Source organism: Haliotis rufescens, unplaced genomic scaffold (genome assembly GCF_023055435.1).
Source record: "Haliotis rufescens isolate VD_foot unplaced genomic scaffold, xgHalRufe1.0.p SCAF_2, whole genome shotgun sequence".
Taxonomy (NCBI): domain Eukaryota; kingdom Metazoa; phylum Mollusca; class Gastropoda; order Lepetellida; family Haliotidae; genus Haliotis; species Haliotis rufescens.
Genome location: NW_025963890.1, coordinates 58714318 through 58737303, shown reverse-complemented (window position 1 = coordinate 58737303; position 22986 = coordinate 58714318). Strand labels below are relative to the sequence as shown.

The 22986-nt window shown below is 43.8% G+C and overlaps 1 protein-coding gene across 7 annotated transcripts in view; it reads right to left on the bottom strand.

Moving 5' to 3' along the window:
- Positions 1-22986, bottom strand: part of LOC124141783 (receptor-type tyrosine-protein phosphatase F-like) — a 76700-nt gene that overhangs the window by 4130 nt on the left and 49584 nt on the right. For all 7 annotated transcript variants that reach the window (XM_048400256.1, XM_046509890.2, XM_048400258.1 and 4 more), the window contains 14 exons: positions 22052-22200; positions 20523-20650; positions 19659-19806; positions 18808-18940; positions 17459-17607; positions 15634-15761; positions 14775-14919; positions 12648-12736; positions 11567-11771; positions 10941-11083; positions 10249-10405; positions 9432-9581; positions 4074-4223; positions 3508-3595 (listed from right to left, as the gene is read on the bottom strand). In XM_048400256.1, the coding sequence (XP_048256213.1) occupies positions 3508-3595; positions 4074-4223; positions 9432-9581; positions 10249-10405; positions 10941-11083; positions 11567-11771; positions 12648-12736; positions 14775-14919; positions 15634-15761; positions 17459-17607; positions 18808-18940; positions 19659-19806; positions 20523-20650; positions 22052-22200 (1962 nt within the window). The remainder of the gene's footprint in view (positions 1-3507; positions 3596-4073; positions 4224-9431; positions 9582-10248; positions 10406-10940; positions 11084-11566; positions 11772-12647; positions 12737-14774; positions 14920-15633; positions 15762-17458; positions 17608-18807; positions 18941-19658; positions 19807-20522; positions 20651-22051; positions 22201-22986) is intronic.

The following is a 22986-nucleotide window of genomic DNA, read 5'->3' as shown; positions in this document are numbered from 1 at the left end:
CCTGGTATGTTTTCCTACTTCAGGATATATATAGTATATACAGAAAGTCTTTATACGACCTTATACACCCCTTGTATGTGTTCCTGCTTCAGAATATATATAGTATATACAGAAAGTCTTTATACGACCTTCTACACACCCCTGGTATGTTTTCCTACTTCAGGATATATATAGTATATACAGAAAGTCTTTATACGACCTTATACACACCCCTGGTATGTTTTCCTACTTCAGGATATATATAGTATATACAGAAAGTCTTTATACGACCTTATACACACCCCTGGTATGTTTTCCTACTTCAGGATATATATAGTATATACAGAAAGTCTTTATACGACCTTATACACACCCCTGGTATGTGTTCCTGCTTCAGAATATATATAGTATATACAGAAAGTCTTTATACGACCTTATACACACCCCTGGTATGTTTTCCTACTTCAGGATATATATAGTATATACAGAAAGTCTTTATACGACCTTATACACACCCCTGGTATGTTTTCCTGGAAAAGAACATACTCAATTTATACAGGAAGTTTATATACGACCTTATAGGTACATGTTAAGTATGGTAAAAAAACATGGCAGACAGATGGGAGAAGATGTCGGGAGGGAAGACAGACGGATGGGTGCAGGTGTTGGGAGGGAAGACAGACAGATGGGTGCAGGTGTTGGGAGGCAAGACAGACAGATGGGTGCAGGGGTTGGAGGGAAGACAGTCAGATGGGTGCAGGTGTTGGAGGGAAGACAGACAGATGGGTGCAGGTGTTGGAGGGAAGACAGACAGATGGGTGCAGGTGTTGGGAGGCAAGACAGACAGATGGGAGCAGGTGTTGGAGGGAAGACAGACAGATGGGTGCAGGTGTTGGAGGGAAGACAGACAGATGGGAGCAGGTGTTGGAGGGAAGACAGACAGATGGGTGCAGGTGTTGGAGGGAAGACAGAGAGATGGGTGCAGGTGTTGGGAGGGAAGACAGACAGATGGGTGCAGGTGTTGGAGGGAAGACAGACAGATGGGTGCAGGTGTTGGGAGGCAAGACAGACAGATGGGAGCAGGTGTTGGAGGGAAGACAGACAGATGGGTGCAGGTGTTGGAGGGAAGACAGAGAGATGGGTGCAGGTGTTGGGAGGGAAGACAGACAGATGGGTGCAGGTGTTGGGAGGCAAGACAGACATATGGGAGCAGGTGTTGGAGGGAAGACAGTCAGATGGGTGCAGGTGTTGGGAGGCAGGACAGACAGATGGGTGCAGGTGTTGGAGGGAAGACAGTCAGATGGGTGCAGGTGTTGGGAGGCAAGACAGACAAATGGGAGCAGGTGTTGGCGGGAAGACAGACAGATGGGTGCAGGTGTTGGGAGGGAAGACAGACGGATGGGTGCAGGTGTTGGGAGGCAAGACAGTCAGAATGGTGCAGGGGTTGGAGGGAAGACAGTCAGATAGGTGCAGGTGTTGGGAGGCAAGACAGACAGATGGGTGCAGGTGTTGGAGGGAAGACAGTCAGATGGGTGCAGGTGTTGGAGGGAAGACAGTCAGATGGGTGCAGGTGTTGGGAGGGAAGACAGACGGATGGGTGCAGGTGTTGGGAGGCAAGACAGACAGATGGGAGTAGGGGTTGGAGGGAAGACAGACAGATGGGAGCAGTTGTTGGGAGAGAAGACAGACAGATGGGTGCAGGGGTTGGAGGGAAGACAGACAGATGGAAGCAGTTGTTGGGAGAGAAGACAGACAGATGGGTGCAGGGGTTGGAGGTAAGACAGTCAGATGGGTGCAGGTGTTGGAGGGAAGACAGACAGATGGGAGCGGTTCTTGGGAGAGAAGACAGACAGATGGGTGCAGGGGTTGGAGGGAAGACAGTCAGATGGGTGCAGGGGTTGGAGGGAAGACAGACAGATGGGTGCAGGTGTTGGAGGTAAGACAGACAGATGGGAGCGGTTCTTGGGAGAGAAGACAGACAGATGGGTGCAGGGGTTGGAGGGAAGACAGTCAGATGGGTGCAGGGGTTGGAGGGAAGACAGACAGATGGGTGCAGGGGTTGGAGGGAAGACAGACAGATGGGTGCAGGGGTTGGAGGGAAGAGAGTCAGATGTGTGCAGGGGTTGGAGGGAAGACAGACAGATGGGAGCAGGTGTTGGGAGAGAAGACAGACAGATGGGTGCAGGGGTTGGAGGGAAGACAGACAGATGGGTGCAGATGTTGGAGGGAAGACAGTCAGATGGGAGCAGGTGTTGGGAGGGAAGACAGACAGATGGGTGCAGGTGTTGGAGGGAAGACCGACAGATGGGTGCAGGTGTTGGAGGGAAGAAAGACAGATGGGTGCAGGTGTTGGAGGTAAGACAGACAGATGGGTGCAGGTGTTGGAGGGAAGACAGACAGATGGGTGCAGGGGTTGGAGGGAAGACAGACAGATGGGTGCAGGGGTTGGAGGGAAGAGAGTCAGATGTGTGCAGGGGTTGGAGGGAAGACAGACAGATGGGAGCAGGTGTTGGGAGAGAAGACAGACAGATGGGTGCAGGGGTTGGAGGGAAGACAGACAGATGGGTGCAGATGTTGGGAGGGAAGACAGACAGATGGGTGCAGGTGTTGGGAGAGAAGACAGACAGATGGGTGCAGGGGTTGGAGGGAAGACAGACAGATGGGTGCAGGTGTTGGGAGGGAAGACCGACAGATGGGTGCAGGTGTTGGAGGGAAGACCGACAGATGGGTGCAGGGGTTGGAGGGAAGAAAGACAGATGGGTGCAGGTGTTGGAGGGAAGACAGACAGATGGGTGCAGGTGTTGGAGGGAAGACAGACAGATGGGTGCAGGGGTTGGAGGGAAGACAGACAGATGGGTGCAGGTGTTGGAGGGAAGACAGACAGATGGGTGCAGGGGTTGGAGGGAAGACAGACAGATGGGTGCAGGGGTTGGAGGGAATACAGTCAGATGGGTGCAGGTGTTGGAGGGAAGACAGACAGATGGGTGCAGGTGTTGGGAGGGAAGAGAGACAGATGGGTGCAGGGGTTGGAGGGAAGACAGACAGATGGGTGCAGGTGTTGGAGGTAAGACAGACAGATGGGAGCAGTTCTTGGGAGAGAAGACAGACAGATGGGAGCAGTTGTTGGGAGAGAAGCCAGACAGATGGGTGCAGGGGTTGGAGGGAAGACAGTCAGATGGGTGCAGGGGTTGGAGGGAAGACAGACAGATGGGTGCAGGTGTTGGAGGTAAGACAGACAGATGGGAGCAGTTCTTGGGAGAGAAGACAGACAGATGGGAGCAGTTGTTGGGAGAGAAGCCAGACAGATGGGTGCAGGGGTTGGAGGGAAGACAGTCAGATGGGTGCAGGGGTTGGAGGGAAGACAGACAGATGGGTGCAGGTGTTGGAGGTAAGACAGACAGATGGGTGCAGGTGTTGGAGGTAAGACAGACAGATGGGTGCAGGTGTTGGAGGGAAGACAGACAGATGGGTGCAGGTGTTTGAGGGAAGACAGACGGATGTGTTCAGGTGTTGGGAGGGAACCCTTACTTGATGCACTGTGCTAAGGTGTATCCCAGACCTATCAGGAATATCAGACAGCCGATGGTGATCCAGCCAATGAGTGAAACAGGAAACCCTGTATCATGATAAAGAAGGAATAGATATTGACGATTCAATGTGACAAATAACAGCTGGCAAATCAGAAGTCCAAGCCAACGTTCTACCAAAACTTTCAATGTCTTGACAACTCATTTGAAACTTCTCCAAGAATTTAGTCTTACGATCAGATGAAAATAACAACTGTTCAATGGCCTTCGTCCTTTCGTCCTTAGTGAATTAGTTTTCTGCATGACACAGATGTAGCTTATCTAGGGTATTACATCTCACATTTATTAAAATAAATACTCTGGACCTATCCAGCTCCATTCGACAGAGGTAACGATAATTATCGCTATTAAATTAAAATGCACCTTTAATCAAGAGGATGCGAGGCTACTGAAGGAGAGATGGTGAAAAACGTTATGGAGCAAATAGGGTATTTATCTTATAATACCCCGGGTACTCGAGGATGAACTTTGCCATTGCGTTATGTATTTGATCATTTCTAATCTCACTTGTGTCAATGACTTTAAGGTACACTGGATCGCTAAAGACTCCATCTAGTCCCGCGACCGTCCTCTGTCGGATCCTTACTCTGTAAGTCACATCCTTCAGTAGACCGGGGATGACATAAGTGTCACTCTCACTTGTAATGCTGGTCGTGTCTGAAAGGGTGATAAGGAAATCAATGAATGTCATGGCTGACGTTGGACCACTATTCGGTAAAACCATTGAGGACTGGTGCTGACAAACCAATTATCATAATCAGATCAGTTGGAACTCACGAACAGCTGGTACCAATGACGTCTATGGTATACGGAGTCAAATGTGTTGTGCTATAGCCAAGCAATGATACGAAGGTCTGTGTTTATTCGAGTCCGGGCCAGGCAAACCAGAGGATAACTGAGTGAGTTAGTGAGTACGTTAGGTTTTACGTCGCGTTTAAACACATTTACAGCAAATTAGGCTTGAAATGAGCTTCACACATTGTACCAACTTGGGAATTGAATCTAGGCCTTCGGTGTGACGAGCGAACGCTTTAACCACTAGACTACACCGCCGCCAACCACAGAATGAGTAATAATCAACTCTACCTATCAGCAACATGGTGTTACAACACAATTCTTATTTAACAAGCAAGGATACAATGTATCAATTCTGCCCCGTTGCTCCAGAGATTTATACATAGAGTAGATCTCTAGATCTGTTGTGTTCTGACCTTTAGCCCCAGAGTTTTACATGGAGTAGATATGTAAAGTGTGATGTATTATGTCCTTTAGCCCAAGTGTTTTACATGGAGTACATCTGCATAGTGTGAAGTGTTCTGTCCTTTAGCCCAGGTTTTTACATGGAGTAGATATGTATAGTGTGATGTGTTCTGTCCTTTAGCCCCAGTGTTTTACATGGAGTACATCTGCATAGTGTGAAGTGTTCTGTCCTTTAACCCAGGGTTTTACATGGAGTACATATGCATAGTGTGAAGTGTTCTGTCCTTTAGCCCCAGGGTTTTACAGTGAGTAGATATGTATAGTGTGATGTGTTCTGTCCTTTACCCCCAGGGTTTTACATGCAGTAGATATGTATAGTGTGATGTGTTCTGTCCTTTACCCCCAGGGTTTTACATGAAGTATATATGTATAGTGTGATGTGTTCTGTCCTTTACCCCAAAGGGTTTTACATAGAGTACATCTGCATAATGTGAAGTGTTCTGTCCTTTAGCACAGGGTTTTACATGGAGTAGATATGCATAGTGTGAAGTGTTCTGTCCTTTAGCCCCAGGGTTTTACAGTGAGTAGATATGTATAGTGTGATGTGTTCTGTCCTTTACCCCCAGGGTTTTACATGCAGTAGATATGTATAATGTGATGTGTTCTGTCCTTTACCCCCAGGGTTTTACATGAAGTAGATATGTTTAGTGTGATGTGTTCTGTCCTTTACCCCCAGGGTTTTACATGCAGTAGATATGTATAGTGTGATGTGTTCTGTCCTTTACCCCCAGGGTTTTACATGAAGAAGATATGTATAGTGTGATGCGTTCTGCCCTTTACCCCCAGGGTTTTACATGAAGTAGATATGTATACTGTGATGTGTTCTGTCCTTTACCCCCAGGGTTTTACATGAAGTAGATATGTATAGTGTGATGTGTTCTGTCCTTTACCCCCAGGGTTTTACATGAAGTAGATATGTATAGTGTGATGAGTTCTGCCCTTTACCCCAGGGTTTTACATGAAGTAGATATGTATAGTGTGATGCGTTCTGCCCTTTACCCCAAAGGGTTTTACATGAAATAGATTTGTATAGTGTGATGTGTTCTGTCCTTTACCCCCTGGGTTTTACATGAAGTAGATATGTATAGTGTGATGTGTTCTGTCCTTCACCCCAAAGGGTTTTACATGAAGTAAATATGTATAGTGTGATGTGTTCTGTCCTTACCCAAGGGTTTTATATGAAGTAGATATGTATAGTGTGATGTGTTCTGTCCTTTACCCCAAAGGGTTTTACATGGAGTACATCTGTATAGTGTGATGTGTTCTGTCCTTTACTCCCAGGGTTTTACATGCAGTAGATATGTATAGTGTGATGTGTTCTGCCCTTTACTCCCAGGGTTTTACATGAAGTAGATATGTATAGTGTGATGTGTTCTGTCCTTTACCCCCAGGGTTTTACATGAAGTAGATATGTATAGTGTGATGTGTTCTGTCCTCTACCCCCAGGGTTTTACATGAAGTAGATATGTATAGTGTGATGTGTTCTGTCCTTTATCCCCAGGGTTTTACATGAAGTAGATATGTATAGTGTGATGCGTTCTGTCCTTAACCCAGGGTTTACATGAAGTAGATATGTATAGTGTGATGTGTTCTGTCCTTTACCCCCAGGGTTTTACATGAAGTAGATATGTATAGTGTGATGTGTGATGTCCTTTATCCCCAGGGTTTTACATGAAGTAGATATGTATAGTGTGATGCGTTCTGTCCTTACCCCAGGGTTTTAAATGGAGTGGATCTGTATAGTGTGATGTGTTCTGCCCTTTAGCCCAAGGGGTTTAAAATGAAGTAGATATGTATAGTGTGATGTGTTCTGTCCTTACCCCAGGGTTTTACAGTGAGTAGATATGTATAGTGTGATGTGTTCTGTCCTTTACCCCCAGGGTTTTACATGAAGTAGATATGTATAGTGTGATGTGTTCTGTCCTTACCCCAGGGTTTTACATGGAGTAGATCTGTATAGTGTGATGTGTTCTGCCCTTTACCCCCAGGGTTTTACATGAAGTAGATATGTATAGTGTGATGTGTTCTGTCCTTAGCCCAGGGTTTTACAGTGAGTAGATATGTATAGTGTGATGTGTTCTGTCCTTACCCCAGGGTTTTACATGGAGTAGATATGTATAGTGTGATGCGTTCTGCTATTTACCCCCAGGGTTTTACATGAAGTAGATATGTATAATATGATGTGTTCTGTCCTTACCCCAGGGTTTTACATGAAGTAGATATGTATACTGTGATGTGTTCTGTCCTTTACCCCCAGGGTTTTACATGAAGTAGATATGTTTAGTGTGATGTTTTCTGTCCTTTACCCCAGGGTAAAGCATGAAGTAGATATGTATAGTGTGATGTGTTCTGTCCTTTACCCCCAGGGTTTTACATGCAGTAGATATGTTTAGTGTGATGTTTTCTGTCCTTTACCCCCAATGTTTTACATGAAGTAGATATGTATAGTGTGATGCGTTCTGCTATTTACCCCCAGGGATTTACATGAAGTAGATATGTATAGTGTGATGTGTTCTGTCCTTTACCCCCAGGGTTTTACATGAAGTAGATATGTATAGTGTGATGTGTTCTGTCCTTTACCCCAGGGTAAAGCATGAAGTAGATATGTATAGTGTGATGTGTTCTGTCCTTTACTCCCAGGGTTTTACATGAAGTAGATATGTTTAGTGTGATGTGTTCTGCCCTTTACTCCCAGGGTTTTACATGAAGTAGATATGTATAGTGTGATGTGTTCTGTCCTTTACCCCAAAGGGTTTTACATGAAGTAGATATGTATAGTGTGATGTGTTCTGTCCTTTACCCCCAGGGTAGAGCATGAAGTAGATATGTATAGTGTGATGTGTTCTGTCCTTTACTCCCAGGGTTTAACATGAAGTAGATATGTATAGTGTGATGCGTTCTGCCCTTTACTCCCAGGGTTTTACATCAAGTAGATATGTATAGTGTGATGTGTTCTGCCCTTTACTCCCAGGGTTTTACATGAAGTAGATATGTTTAGTGTGATGTGTTCTGCCCTTTACCCCAAAGGGTTTTACATGAAGTAGATATGTATAGTGTGATGTGTTCTGCCCTTTACTGCCAGGGTTTTACATGAAGTAGATATGTATAGTGTGATGTGTTCTGCCCTTTACTCCCAGGGTTTTACATGAAGTAGATATGTATAGTGTGATGTGTTCTGTCCTTTACCCCCAGGGTTTTACATGCAGTAGATATGTATAATGTGATGTGTTCTGTCCTTTACCCCCAGGGTTTTACATGAAGTAGATATGTATAGTGTGATGTGTTCTGTCCTTTACCCCCAGGGTTTTACATGCAGTAGATATGTAAAGTGTGATGTGTTCTGTCCTTTACCCCCAGGGTTTTACATGAAGAAGATATGTATAGTGTGATGCGTTCTGCCCTTTACCCCAGGGTTTTACATGAAGTAGATATGTATAGTGTGATGTGTTCTGTCCTTTAACCCCAGGGTTTTACATGAAGTAGATATGTATAGTGTGATGTGTTCTGTCCTTTACCCCCAGGGTTTTACATGAAGAAGATATGTATAGTGTGATGCGTTCTGCCCTTTACCCCAGGGTTTTACATGAAGTAGATATGTATAGTGTGATGTGTTCTGTCCTTTAACCCCAGGGTTTTACATGAAGTAGATATGTATAGTGTGATGTGTTCTGTCCTTTACCCCCAGGATTTTACATGAAGTAGATATGTATAGTGTGATGTGTTCTGTCCTTTACTCCCAGGGTTTTACATGAAGTAGATATGTATAGTGTGATGAGTTCTGCCCTTTACCCCAGGGTTTTACATGAAGTAGATATGTATAGTGTGATGCGTTCTGTCCTTAACCCAGGGTTTTACATGGAGTACATATGTATAGTGTGATGTGTTCTGTCCTCTACCCCCAGGGTTTTACATGAAGTAGATATGTATAGTGTGATGTGTTCTGTCCTTTACTCCCAGGGTTTTACATGAAGTAGATATGTATAGTGTGATGTGTTCTGTCCTTTACCCCCAGGGTAGAGCATGAAGTAGATATGTATAGTGTGATGTGTTCTGTCCTTTACTCCCAGGGTTTTACATGAAGTAGATATGTATAGTGTGATGCGTTCTGCCCTTTACTCCCAGGGTTTTACATGAAGTAGATATGTATGGTGTGATGTGTTCTGCCCTTTACCCCAGGGTTTTACATGAAGTAGATATGTTTAGTGTGATGTGTTCTGTCCTTTACCCCAGGGTTTTACATGAAGTAGATATGTTTAGTGTGATGTGTTCTGTCCTTTACTCCCAGGGTTTTACATGAAGTCGATATGTATAGTGTGATGCGTTCTGCCCTTTACTCCCAGGGTTTTACATGAAGTAGATATGTATAGTGTGATGTGTTCTGTCCTCTACCCCCAGGGTTTTACATGAAGTAGATATGTATAGTGTGATGTGTTCTGCCCTTTACTCCCAGGGTTTTACATGAAGTAGATCTGTATAGTGTGATGTGTTCTGCCCTTTACCCCCAGGGTTATATACAGAGTAGATATGTTTAACGTGAAGCGACTGACACAACTGAATCAGAGATTATTGTGCTGACATTATGAGTTACTTCAAGATATAGCATACCGCAAGTAACGTAGTTTGCGTTGTGGCAGTACTCTATGCGGTACTCAGTAATCAGCATGGCATCGTAGCAACGCTTCGGGGACCATTTCACAGTCAGGCCCAGGTTCGGCTGGCTTTTAACAGACGAGACAACTGGCTTGTCCGTGGGTGCTGAAGTCAATAAACTTATTACCACACATATTTTAACAATACTTACACATATCACATGTGTTAGGGAGTAGTGATTGAGTTGGGGTTTAACGCCGCATTGAATAGTATTTCGACTATATCACGGCGCGACAGCTTAAGTGCAAGGAGACTTATATAGGTCAATGACCTTTCTATTTTGCTAACATGGGTGTTGTGCTGACAGAATAGAAATTCGAATTCAGGATAGCGCATCCTAACATGCAAAAGGGACTCAACTTTGCAAGACAAATTATGGTGTTTAAACCAAGTCCTCGATCAATCATTTAGTTCAAGTGTAAATATATAAGCAAAACATGTTTGTTTGTTGTTTAACGCCGCGCTCTGCAATATTCCAACTATATGACGGCGGTCTGAAAAATAATCGAGTCTGGACCAGACAATCGAGTGATTGACATCATGAGCATCGATCCACGCAATTGGGATACGATGACATGCATCGACCAAGTCAGCGAGCCTGACTATCCAATACCCTTAGTCGCCCCTTACATCAAGCATAGTCGCCTTTTATGGCAAGCATGGGTTGCTGAAGACCTATTCAACTCTGATCTTCACGGGTCAGCAAAACATCTAAAACATGTGAACATTTATTACAATCACGCCAATTTGTCAATGTTGGACTTGGACCTACACTTTGATACGTTGTATACACAACTACTCAGCACCATTCCGCTGCTCCCCTCTGCTGTCGTCATGGAGACAGCAAATTGGATCTTGTCAGGAGACATTTTCAAAGGGACCTTTACAAAGGATTCGTTATTGTCGCTTTTGATCCAGTCTACTTGATTCTGAAACAATGTATTAATGGCTGGTAACAGGAGTTAGTGGAACCAGGATTAAACGAGATTGAACAAGATGTGTAGCAGAGACCTAGCAAGCCTTGGGATCAGGATTCCAAACACAATAAACAAGGTGTGTAGCAGAGACCTAGCAGGCCTTGGGATCAGGATTCCAGAAACAATAAACAAGATGTGTTCCAGACACTTAACAAGCCTTAGCGTCAGGATTTCAGAAACAATAAACAAGATGTGTAGCAGATACCTAGCAAGCCTTGGGATCAGGATTCCAGAAACAATAAACAAGATGTGTTGCAGATACTTAACAAGCCTTAGCGTCAGGATTCCAGAAACAATAAACAAGATGTGTAGCAGATACCTAGCAAGCCTTGGGATCAGGATTCCAGAAACAATAAACAAGATGTGTTCCAGATACATAGCAAGCCTTGGCATCAGTATTCCAGATACACTAACCCAAATGTGTTGCGGATAACTGACAAATCTGATCAACAGGATACCAGACACAATAAACATTGTCAAGATGTACCTCACAATCCTGAACGTCATGATTCCAGACACAGAATATATTCCAGGATATGGTCCAGTTCTTCTCTTCATGTGACGCTGATTTCCAGGACACATTCACTGATTCGTTGTCAAAGGCAACCAGAACATCCGTCGGTGGTAGGACTGTATATGGAAAATATCATGGGTAAAGCAGCTTTCAAGTATGTTAGACAAATATTACAATAGTTATGCATATAATAAAGGCTTGCATGTATGTTAACTTGATACACTAGCTGACTAAAATTAAGGATTTTCTATAACTCCCTACATGGCTGTCATAATGTAAATATTTCAGTTTATTATTTATATTTATATTTAATAATAATCATCATCATCATCTTCATCATCATCATAATAGTCCATTTATATGACGCTGTACACCATGCTCTAAGCGCTAAGACATTATCACCCCGGTCACTGGATCGATAAATGCTGGATATTCTGAAATACGCTGAATAAATTATTAATTTTGACTTTTGAACCTCTCGATCCGTTTCTACTCAAATCCCTGGTTTAGGATAAACTATTGTTAATCGCTCAGTTAGACTAAACAAATTGTTAATGTCCATGCACTAATGTTGCAGTTGGAACGAGGTGTGGACATACCGTCACCGAGTTTAGGAATACGTAGTGTGAAGGGTGGAGACATTCCGACATCATTGGCGGCATATACAGACACGTTGTAGTCAGCGTTGCAATCTAGGGCTTCGAGCAGTACTGTTGAATCGGTAATGTCTGCATTGTTAAGGCCACGCGCATATGTAACGTTATACCTCCTCAGGACGCCGTTGTGAGTCGTATGATCTGGTGGCTGAAGCGAACATAAGCGGACGGTGAGACGGTAACACAACACACTCGTCTCTCACACACACACATACTCACACACGCACGCACGCACACACACACACACACACACACACACACACACACACACACACACACACACACACACACACACACACACACACACACACACACACACACGTGTGAGTCGTATGATCTTGTGGCTGAAGTGAACATAAGCGGACGGTTAAAACAGTAACACAACACACACGTCTCTTGCACACACACAGATACACACACACACCGACACTCACACACACACACACACACGCACACAGATTCACACACACAGACACACGCACGCACACACATATACACACACGCACGCACCCACACCCTCTCTCTCATACACACACGTACACTCTCTCTCACACACAGGGAGTATAGTCACACAGTCTCACACACACTTTCCTTCTCTCTCACATACACACACAAAGCCCCTATCTCACACTCACTGACATGCTTTTTGAAACACGCACAAATTATCTCATTCCCATCCTCTCTCGCGCACTGAGTCACCACACACACACACACACACACACACACACACACACACACACACACACACACACACACACACACACACACACACACACACACACACACACACAGACACACACACACACACACACACACTCACTCACTCACACACAGACACACACACACACACACACACACACACTGTTAACTCCACGCTCGCTCACTGTCACCAACTTTCATTTACGCGCCTGCACACGCTCCTTCTTGCTCAGGCACAAATACACTTTTTGCCTCCTAGGACACCATTACTCAGAGCCAAATGATACAAAAATCATACAAATATTTAAAAACAGAAGAACTATACCCTAAGATATATGGTAACACTCCTCGTGTTATTGACGCACTTGTGTGCAGTGAAGCTTGCATCAGTCATGTTGGGTGCGGCCCCTGGCTCTGTGAAAATAGAGAGAGTTCAATCAAACGCCACTTTGAACAGCACGTTGCATTACAGCTACATGACGGCGAGTGGGCGTGCTATGGTGAGTGAGTGAGGTTTAACGCCGCTTTAACATTATTCCAGTTATATCGCGGCGTGTCAGCTTAATGTGGGAGGAAAGCCCGAAGTGATGCAGGTCTCAGACCACTTCGGTAAAACCCACGAGCACGGGTATGGTGCTGACAAACCTAGAAACATAATCGGGGCGAACCGGGATTCGAACCCACAATCATAGGTTTCTAGCGTGCCCAAGGGACGCAACTCTGCACAGCGAATCGCGGCGCCTTAGACGACTTGGCCACCCGTTCCCCGGGCGTGCTGTGGAGGAAAGCCCGAAGTGGTGCAGAAATTTATAGTTTATTTGTTTTACACCGCACTCAGCGATATTCCAGCTATATAACGGCGATCTGTAAATAATCGAAAATGGACCAGACAATCCAGTGATTGACATCATGAGCATCAAGGCACGCAATTGGGATACGATGACATGCATCAACCAAGTCAGCAAGCCTGCCCACCCGATCCCGTTAGTCGCCCCTTACGACAAGCATAGTCGCCTTTTATAATTTTGGTGAAACTCAAGGTGAGGTGAGGTTTAACGTCGCGTCCAAGATTATTTATTGCACTTGAATTATTGCGACGTGAATGCATGTGTGTGTGTGTGTGTGTGTTTGTGTGGCTGCTTTATAGTGCTAGCTCACTGAGATACAATGCCGCAGTTTAACATGAATACCCCACTCAGACACAGTATACTGACTCCGAGCCGACCAGTCCTTGTTTTAGCCCCTTAATGCTGAGTGCCAGACAGAGTAACAACAAGTACCATATTTTAACGTCTTTTGGTATGACGCGGCCGGGGATCGAAGCCGGAACCTTCCGCTCTCCGGGCGGACGCTCTACCACAAGACCACGGAGGCGTCGGGTGAAACTGAAGAGATATGGTGCTGACAAACCAAGAATCAATTTAGGGCGGACATAAATAGACCCCGGGCCACCATGCCCAGCCTCAAGGGAGACACGATTCCAAGCTCAAATGATATCGAAACTTGAACTATGACGTGTTACAATACTAACACTGACCGTGCTATCAATATAAAAGGTTTCAGAGTACTCCTGACCTTCATCTTCAAAGGAAATAATAAGAGGCGTTGTAGGGGAAGTACATTTTCGCATCTTTCATTTCTCTTGAATAAATTTATTTCCGGTATTTCTAATGTTAAACCATGTCCGTGTGCACTGTCATAGTTGTTCTCATCTCCCTCGTAGCGTTCCGCTCGAAAACAAATTCTGAATATATTTCATCCCACTCTAGGAAGATTGAACGAATTTCCCGTTTCGAAATAAGATTTATTCCAAGTAGGGAAATATATACTGTAGCTTCAATTTCCGTCTTTATGCTCTCAACACCGACAGAGAAACTTCCCTTACACACCGGATCGAGTACAAAACAATGTTGCGAGTTTATGACCACGCGTATTCTCGATATGTGTTCAAAATTCACAACCTGGGGGTCAGGATTCAAATTGTTAATATTTATCACATTTATTTATTTTGTTGTTGTTCGGTCAATACAAATTTCTTGATCGCCTGCCCCCATCCCTATAAAGCTGATTGAGAAATATATATATATGTCCAAATGTTTAAAACTTACCTGGACCGCCTCCCAGAGAGCGGAAGGTCCAGGGCTCGATCCCCGACCGCGTCATATCAAAAGACGTTAAAATATGGTACTTGTTGTTACTCTGTCTGGCGCTCGGCATTATGGGGCTAAAACAAGGACTGGTCGGCTCGGAGGCAGTATACTGTGTCTGAATAGGGTATTCATGTTAAACTGCGGCATGGTATCTCAGTGTGCTAGCACTATAAATCGGCATCAGTCCGGACTAGTACAAGCAGCCACACAAACACACACACGTACATGCACGTCGCTATATAAGTGCAATAATCTTGGACGCGACGTTAAAACCCATTTCACCTTAGCTCACTAAAACTCACCTTCTTCTGTTGTGTTGGCAGGCGCTGTCCTCGGGTCACTCGGGTACCCATGTCCAGCGGAGGCGGAGACGCTCAAGTTGTATCTCGTGTTTGGAGTCAGTCCGCAGATCGTTATAGTATGCTCGGATGTTTCAGTGGTGTTTGTCTGTGAACATTCAGAATCATTTAAAGCATGTTACGCTTGGAGGGTACATTGATCTATCGGTGAACTGTAGCATCTTTCCACGCTCAAACACATAGATGATAATGTTATTAAGGAAACAAGAGGGGACCTAGTTATTGTTTAAAATCATGACGTCATATCAGATTTTTCATCCAAAAATGGCTTGGGTGCGATCTCCTGGAAATATATGGCATCACAATGTTTTGCAGACCATTGCGACGTCATCGGTTGTCATAACGTCATAATCAAATGTCATCACTTATCTCTCTGCTACTGAAACTGTTCAGTTCTACTTTTAAAACTCAAGGCGGAGGTTAATACTGTTAACAAACTGAAAACGTTGGAAGAATGATTTTGGATGATAAATAGAATCTCACCCTCGTGTCTTTTGATATCAAACATATCAACCCTCAGAGTTCTAACTTTTAGTAACTCGTGTTGATATACTAGTATTTGATATCAGCAGACACTTGGTTGAGATTTTTTAAATACTGCCTGGGTAAAAACTCTTCATTGTCATAGCAACACGTGTGTTGATAAATGGTGACCATTACAAAGACGGTATAATGCAAAACCATTTGCTCGAACATAAACAAATTTGTTCAACAGATTTAGTTTCGCGTTATTCTGTGCTTCTTGGAAATCAGTTGATTTCTTGAGTTATAATTAAATTAAGTGAGTATCTAGGAGACGTACAGAGGTGAAAGTACTGTACGTCACTCTGAATGTGACAGGTCTGTCCCATCTGTCTTTGTTCCACGCCAACCCTACACAACGACTAGTGACATGGGTGACTTTCAGAGACTCCACAGGTGCCGGTTTCACTGAAACATGAAAGTGAGTGAGTGAGTGAGTGAGTATGGTTTTACGCCGCTTTTAGCAATATTCCAGGAATATAACGGCGGGGGACACCAGAAATGGGCTTCACATATTGTACCCATGTCGGGAATCGAACCCGGGTCTTCGGCGTGGCGTACGAACGCTTTAACCACTAGGCTACCCGACCGCCCCGAAACTAAACAAACGGATTGTTCAAATTACTGCAGGGACACCAAGTTAACGGCTAGGATAATTCTGTGGAATGCTGAATTATCAAGCACACTTATTAACCTGTCTGTTGGCTTTATTAAAAAGGAATTGTGATATCAAACTTTCGAGGTTGAATCAGATGAATCAGATGAATCAATATTTTGCACAAATATGTTACATATTTTTCATATATAACAGTATGGTCAGTGGTAGATACATTTGAGAAATGTTTTTTTGTCAAGTGACAGATGTTGTTTTTCTCTGACAGAATTGTCAGTCGCGGTGAAAAGAAAAGAAACAAACAGCCAGGAGTTAAATCATCAGTTAGTTTCCTCATTAACGTACAGTAAACTACGGTTATAACGAGCACGCTTATAACGAACTGACGGATATAACGAACTTACTTTTTTGGTCCCGACTATTTACTGTAGTTATGCTGTATATATGTTTATAACGAACTACGGTTATAACGAACTAAAATTAGTAGTCCCTTTGAGTTCGTTATAACCGTAGTCTACTGTATCATAACTACAGACATTTGCGAAAGTCAGGACCCGGAAGGACAAGTTTCCGGTTAACCGGAGTGCGGACATGCGGTTTTTTACAGTACATGAAAATGACACAAGACACGATAAACTGAAATCATGGTTGTGGGTGATATACAAAGATATCTCTGGGATATTTTTTTATTAACGAGACAGAGCACGGGTGGCCCAGTCGTCTGTGGCGCTGCAGTTCGCCGCGCAGAGTTGTGTGCCTTAGGCTAAACAGGATCCTATGATCGTGTATGATACTTGATTAGTCAGCACCATACACGTGCTCGCAGTGTAAATGTCACTTTGCATCACCATCGTCTTTCTTTTCACATTATAATGACACTCCGCGATGTCACTGAAATTATGTCAACGGTGAGTGAGTGAGTTGGGTTTAGCGCCGCTTTTAACAGTATTCCAGTTATATCGCGGCGTGTCAGCTTAATGTGGGAGAAAAGCCCGAAGTGATGCAGGTCTCAGACGTTTACCACTTCGGTGAAACCCACGAGCACGGGTATGGTGCTGACAAACCTAGAAACATAATCGGGGCGAACCGTGATTCGAACCCACAACCATAGGTTTCTGGCGTGCCCAAGGGACGCAACTCTGCACAGCGAATCGCGGCGCCTTAGACGACTGGGCCACCCGTCCCCCCTTATGTCAACAGCATCAAATCCAACACTCACTCACTCACTCACTCACTCACTCACTCACTCACTTATAATAATAATCAACAATGTTCTAGCTATGTGACGGTGCTCTCTAAATAATAGAGTCTGGATCAGACAATCCGCTGATTGACATTATGAGCATCGATCCACGCAGTTGGTAACGACGACATGCATCAACCATGTTCAGGTCAGCGTGCCCAGTCCCCGTCCGTCGCCAACAAGAATAGGTTTCCCGGATTCGGAAATAATGATGAAATATACCGATAAAATTGGAGGCTAGTACCCTACCATGATCCCTTGTCGTCATCGACATGCTTTTGACAGAAGCGCCATCTTGAGTGCTCAGTGTTATGTTGAATTTGTAGCTTGTGGAACCCCTGAAGTTTGACTCATCCAGGAAGCAGGATCGATGTGTGCTCGTGGAGCAATAGTACCAACTGCAATGTCAAACAGTATAAGATGAATATACACAACTCACAAAACACTCACAGAAGACTCACAGAACTCTCACAGATCATATTATGTAATTAATAATATCCCGAAACGTACAGCTTAAGAGGGGGCACGGGTGGCCCAGTCGTCTAAGGCGCCGCGATTCGCTGTGCACAGTTGCGTCCCTTGGGCACGCCAGAAATCTATGATTGTGGGTTCGAATCCCGGTTCGCCCCGATTATGTTTCTAGGTCTGTCAGCACCATACCCGTGCCCGTGGGTTTCACCGAAGTGGTAAACGTCTGTGACCTGCATCACTTCGGGCTTTCCTCCCACATTAAGCTGACACGCCGCGATATAACTGGAATACTGTTAAAAGCGGCGTTAAACCAAACTCACTCACTACAGCTTAAGAACAAAAGAATCCTATGGGTTCACAATAAACCCGTAGGGCACAGCCTTGTACAGTATTTCAGTTATATCACCGAGTGTCAACTTGTTATGAGGGAAAACAAGAAGTGTCTTAGACGTTAAACCCACCAGCAGGGGTATGGTGCTGACAAACTTTGAAATATAATATGAAACAATTTCAACCTAAAACCGAGGAGGAGAGTTTTAACTTACTTATAAACCTAAATGCAAGAATTACAAGAAATAACAAAAAACACCGGGATACCATATAGTGACACAATGCAGTAGTCGCGGTATATAACGAACTCAGTGACAGGGTAGACCGCGAAGATAACGTGCAGCATGCAGACAACTGAATTCATGACATGTGAGACTGAACACCCTTTCATCAACTGTCCCAGTGGGAAAAGTGTGACAATCCTTTACATGATATGTAACATTGCAGATTCGATTCACGTCGTAGAATTTTGGCATTCCTTTGAATTTCATAGTAATTGCCAAGGTATTCCATAGAAAGACTCTGCTAAGAGGTTCTTCTGCAAAAACAAGGCCCGTAAAAAAATAGGATGACGTCACTAAAGGTTAATAGTTATGAAAATGTACTACTTTGATAGGTTATGCAACAACGCAGTGTTGTTTTGACACACATCGACCAGCTAATACATTTGAGTAAATACGCACTTGAGTTGACCCATTGTTACGTTCTTGGGAAATATAATTATGCATTTCTAAATCAATACAAACGAAACAAAACGTCTGCTATACAATTGATTGAAATAGCGTGGCTTTTCCTACTAATTCGCGCCTGTTGCCGTCCAGATGACGGAGACGTTTATGTCCTCTGGGTGCTGGTGCCCCACGATGTCCCAGCCTGCAGTCAGCGTCTTCCAGTTGCTCACGACGAAGGTGAAGTTCGTCGCTTCTGGGTCTGCAGTAACAATATCGTGAACATGATGTTGCAAGGAGGTTGAAAGACGCGGACATATAAGCATATGTATATATTGTTTGTTAATTGTCTAGCCCCATTCACATGGACAAAATTTACTCATGTAAGCAAATTTACTCTTGGAGTACATTTACTCATGTAAGCAAAAGTATATTTACATTGCGTTCACATGAAGTTTATGCAAGGCAGAAGTAAACATTATTTCATAAATAAATTGTGGACTTTTATCATTTGAGGCCATGTCGCTGTCGAAGATAATCAACCAGAGGCGAAAGAGAGACTTTCAATACTTTCTTAGTATGGGATTAGTCTTAGGATTATGCCAGGAAAGAGAACTGTGGAAGAGAGAACGTTCTCAACACTGGTGGAACAATGTCGTCAAACGATCATTTGATGATAAACTGTGAATCGATAACTTTCGCATGACACGCGAAACATGTTCAAGCCCTGTCTGGCGCTCGGAATTAAGGGGCTAAAACAAGGACTGGTCGGCTCGGGGTCAGTATACTGTGTCTGAGTGGGGTATTCATGTTAAACTGCGGCATGGTATCTCAGTGTGCTAGCACTATAAATCGGCATCAGTCCGGACTAGTACAAGCAGCCACACAAACACACACACGTACATGCACGTCGCTATATAAGTGCAATAATCTTGGACGCGACGTTAAAACCCATTTCACCTCAGCTCACTAAAACTTACCTTCTGTTGTGTTGGCAAGCGCTGTCCTCGGGTCACTTGGGTACCCATGCCCATATTCATCGGAGGCGGAGACGCTCAAGTTGTATCTCGTGTTTGGAGTCAGTCCGCAGATCGTTATAGTATGCTCGGATGTTTCAGTGGTGTTTGTCTGTGAACATTCAGAATCATTTAAAGCATGTTACGCTTGGAGGGTACATTGATCTATCGGTGAACTGTAGCATCTTTCCACGCTCAAACACATAGATGATAATGTTATTAAGGAAACAAGAGGGGACCTAGTTATTGTTTAAAATCATGACGTCATATTAGATTTTATCATCCTAAAATGGCTTGGGTGCGATCTCCTGGAAATATATGGCATCACAATGTTTTTGCAGACCATTGCGACGTCATCGGTTGTCATAACGTCATAATCAAATGACATCACTTATCTCTCTGCTACTGAAACTGTTCAGTTCTACTTTTAAAACTCAAGGCGGAGGTTAATACTGATAACAAACTGAAAACGTTGGAAGAATGATTTTGGATGATAAATAGAATCTCACCCTCGTGTCTTTAGATATCAAACATATCAACCCTCAGAGTTCTAACTTTTAGTAACTCGTGTTGATATACTAGAATTTGATATCAGCAGTCACTTGGTTGAGATTTTTTAAATACTGCCTAGGTAAAAACTCTTCATTGTCATAGCAACACGTGTATTAATAAATGGTGACCATTACAAAGACGGTATAATGCAAAACCATTTGCTCGAACATAAACAAATTTGTTCAACAGATTTAGTTTCGCTTTATTCTGTGCTTCTTGGAAATCAGTTGATTTCTTGAATTATAATTAAATTAAGTGAGTATCGAGGAGACGTACAGAGGTGAAAGTACTGTACGTCACTCTGAATGTGACAGTTCTGTCCCATGTGTCTTTGTTCCACGCCAACCCTACACAACGACTGGTGACATGGGTGACTTTCAGAGACTCCACAGGTGCCGGTTTCACTGAAACATGAAAGTGAGTGAGTGAGTGAGTATGGTTTTACGCCGCTTTTAGCAATATTCCAGGAATATAACGGCGGGGGACACCAGAAATGGGCTTCACACATTGTACCCATGTCGGGAATCGAACCCGGGTCTTCGGCGTGGCGTACGAACGCTTTAACCACTAGGCTACCCGACCGCCCCGAAACATGAAAGAGGAACCCTAAACAAACGGATTGTTCAAATTACTGCAGGAACACCAAGTTAATGGCTAGGATAACTCTGTGGAATGCTGAATTATCAAGCACACTTATTAACCTGTCTGTTGGCTTTGTTAAAAAGGAATTGTGATATCAAACTTTCGAGGTTTCATTTAACAGATGAATCAATATTTTGCACAAATATGTTACATATTTTCATATATAACAGTATGGTCAGTGGTAGATACATTTTAGAAATCTTTTTTTGTCAAGTGACAGATGTTGTTTTTCTCTGACAGAATTGTCAGTCGGGGGGATAAGAAAAGAAACTCCTGGTAACAAACAGCCAGGAGTTAAATCATCAGCTAGTTTCCTCATTAACGTACAGTAAACTACGGTTATAACGAACACGCTTATAACAAAATGACGGATATAACGAACTTACTTTTTTGGTCCCGACTATTTACTGTAGTTATGCTGTATATATGTTTATAACGAACTACGGTTATAACGAACTAAAATTAGAAGTCACTTTGAGTTCGTTATAACCGTAGTCTACTGTATCATAACTTCAGACATTTGCGAAAGTCAGGACCCGGAAGGACAAGTTTCCGGTTAACCGGAGTGCGGACATGCGGTTTTTTACAGTACATGAAAATAACACAAGACACGATAAACTGAAATCATGGTTGTGGGTGATATACAAAGATATCTCTGGGATATTTTTTTATTAACGAGACAGAGCACGGGTGGCCGGTCGTCTGTGGCGCTGCAGTTCGCCGCGCAGAGTTGTGTGCCTTAGGCTAAACAGGATCCTATGATCGTGTATGATACTTGATTAGTCAGCACCATACACGTGCTCGCAGCGTAAATATCACTTTGCATCACCTTCGTCTTTCTTTTCACATTATAATGACACTCCGCGATGTCACTGAAATGATGTCAACAGTGAGTGAATGAGTTGGGTTTAGCGCCGCTTTTAACAGTATTCCAGTTATATCGCGGCGTGTCAGCTTAATGTGGGAGGAAAGCCCGAAGTGATGCAGGTCTCAGACGTTTACCACTTCGGTGAAACCCACGAGCACGGGTATGGTGCTGACAAACCTAGAAACCATGTTCAGGTCAGCGTGCCCAGTCCCCGTCCGTCGCCAACAAGAATAGGTTTCCACGATTCGGAAATCATGATGAAATATACCGATAAAATTGGAGGCTAGTACCCTACCATGATCCCTTGTCGTCATCGACATGCTTTTGACAGAAGCGCCATCTTGAGTGCTCAGTGTTATGTTGAATGTGTAGCTTGTGGAACCCCTGAAGTCAAACTCATCCAGGAAGCAGGATCGATGTGTGCTCGTGGAGCAATAGTACCAACTGCAATGTCAAACAGTATAAGATGAATATACACAACTCACAAAACACTCACAGAAGACTCACAGAACTCTCACAGAACATGTTATGTAATTAATAATATCCCGAAAGGTACAGCTTAAGAGGGGGCACGGGTGGCCCAGTCGTCTAAGGCGCCGCGATTCGCTGTGCAGAGTTGCGTCCCTTGGGCACGCCAGAAATCTATGATTGTGGGTTCGAATCCCGGTTCGCCCGATTATGTTTCTAGGTTTGTCAGCACCATACCCGTGCCCGTGGGTTTCACCGAAGTGGTAAACGTCTGTGACCTGCATCACTTCGGGCTTTCCTCCCACATTAAGCTGACACGCCGCGATATAACTGGAATACTGTTAAAAGCGGCGTTAAACCAAACTCACTCACTCACTACAGCTTAAGAACAAAAGAATCCTATGGGTTCACAATAAACCCGTAGGGCACAGCCTTGTACAGTATTTCAGTTATATCACCGAGTGTCAACTTGTTATGAGGGAAAACAAGAAGTGTCTTAGACGTAAAACCCACCAGCAGGGGTATGGTGCTGACAAACTTTGAAATATAATATGAAACAATTTCAACCTAAAACCGAGGAGGAGAGTTTTAACTTACTTATAAACCTAAATGCAAGAATTACAAGAAATAACAAAAAACACCGGGATACCATATAGTGACACAATGCAGTAGTCGCGGTATATAACGAACTCAGTGACAGGGTAGACCGCGAAGATAACGTGCAGCATGCAGACAACTGAATTCATGACATGTGAGACTGAA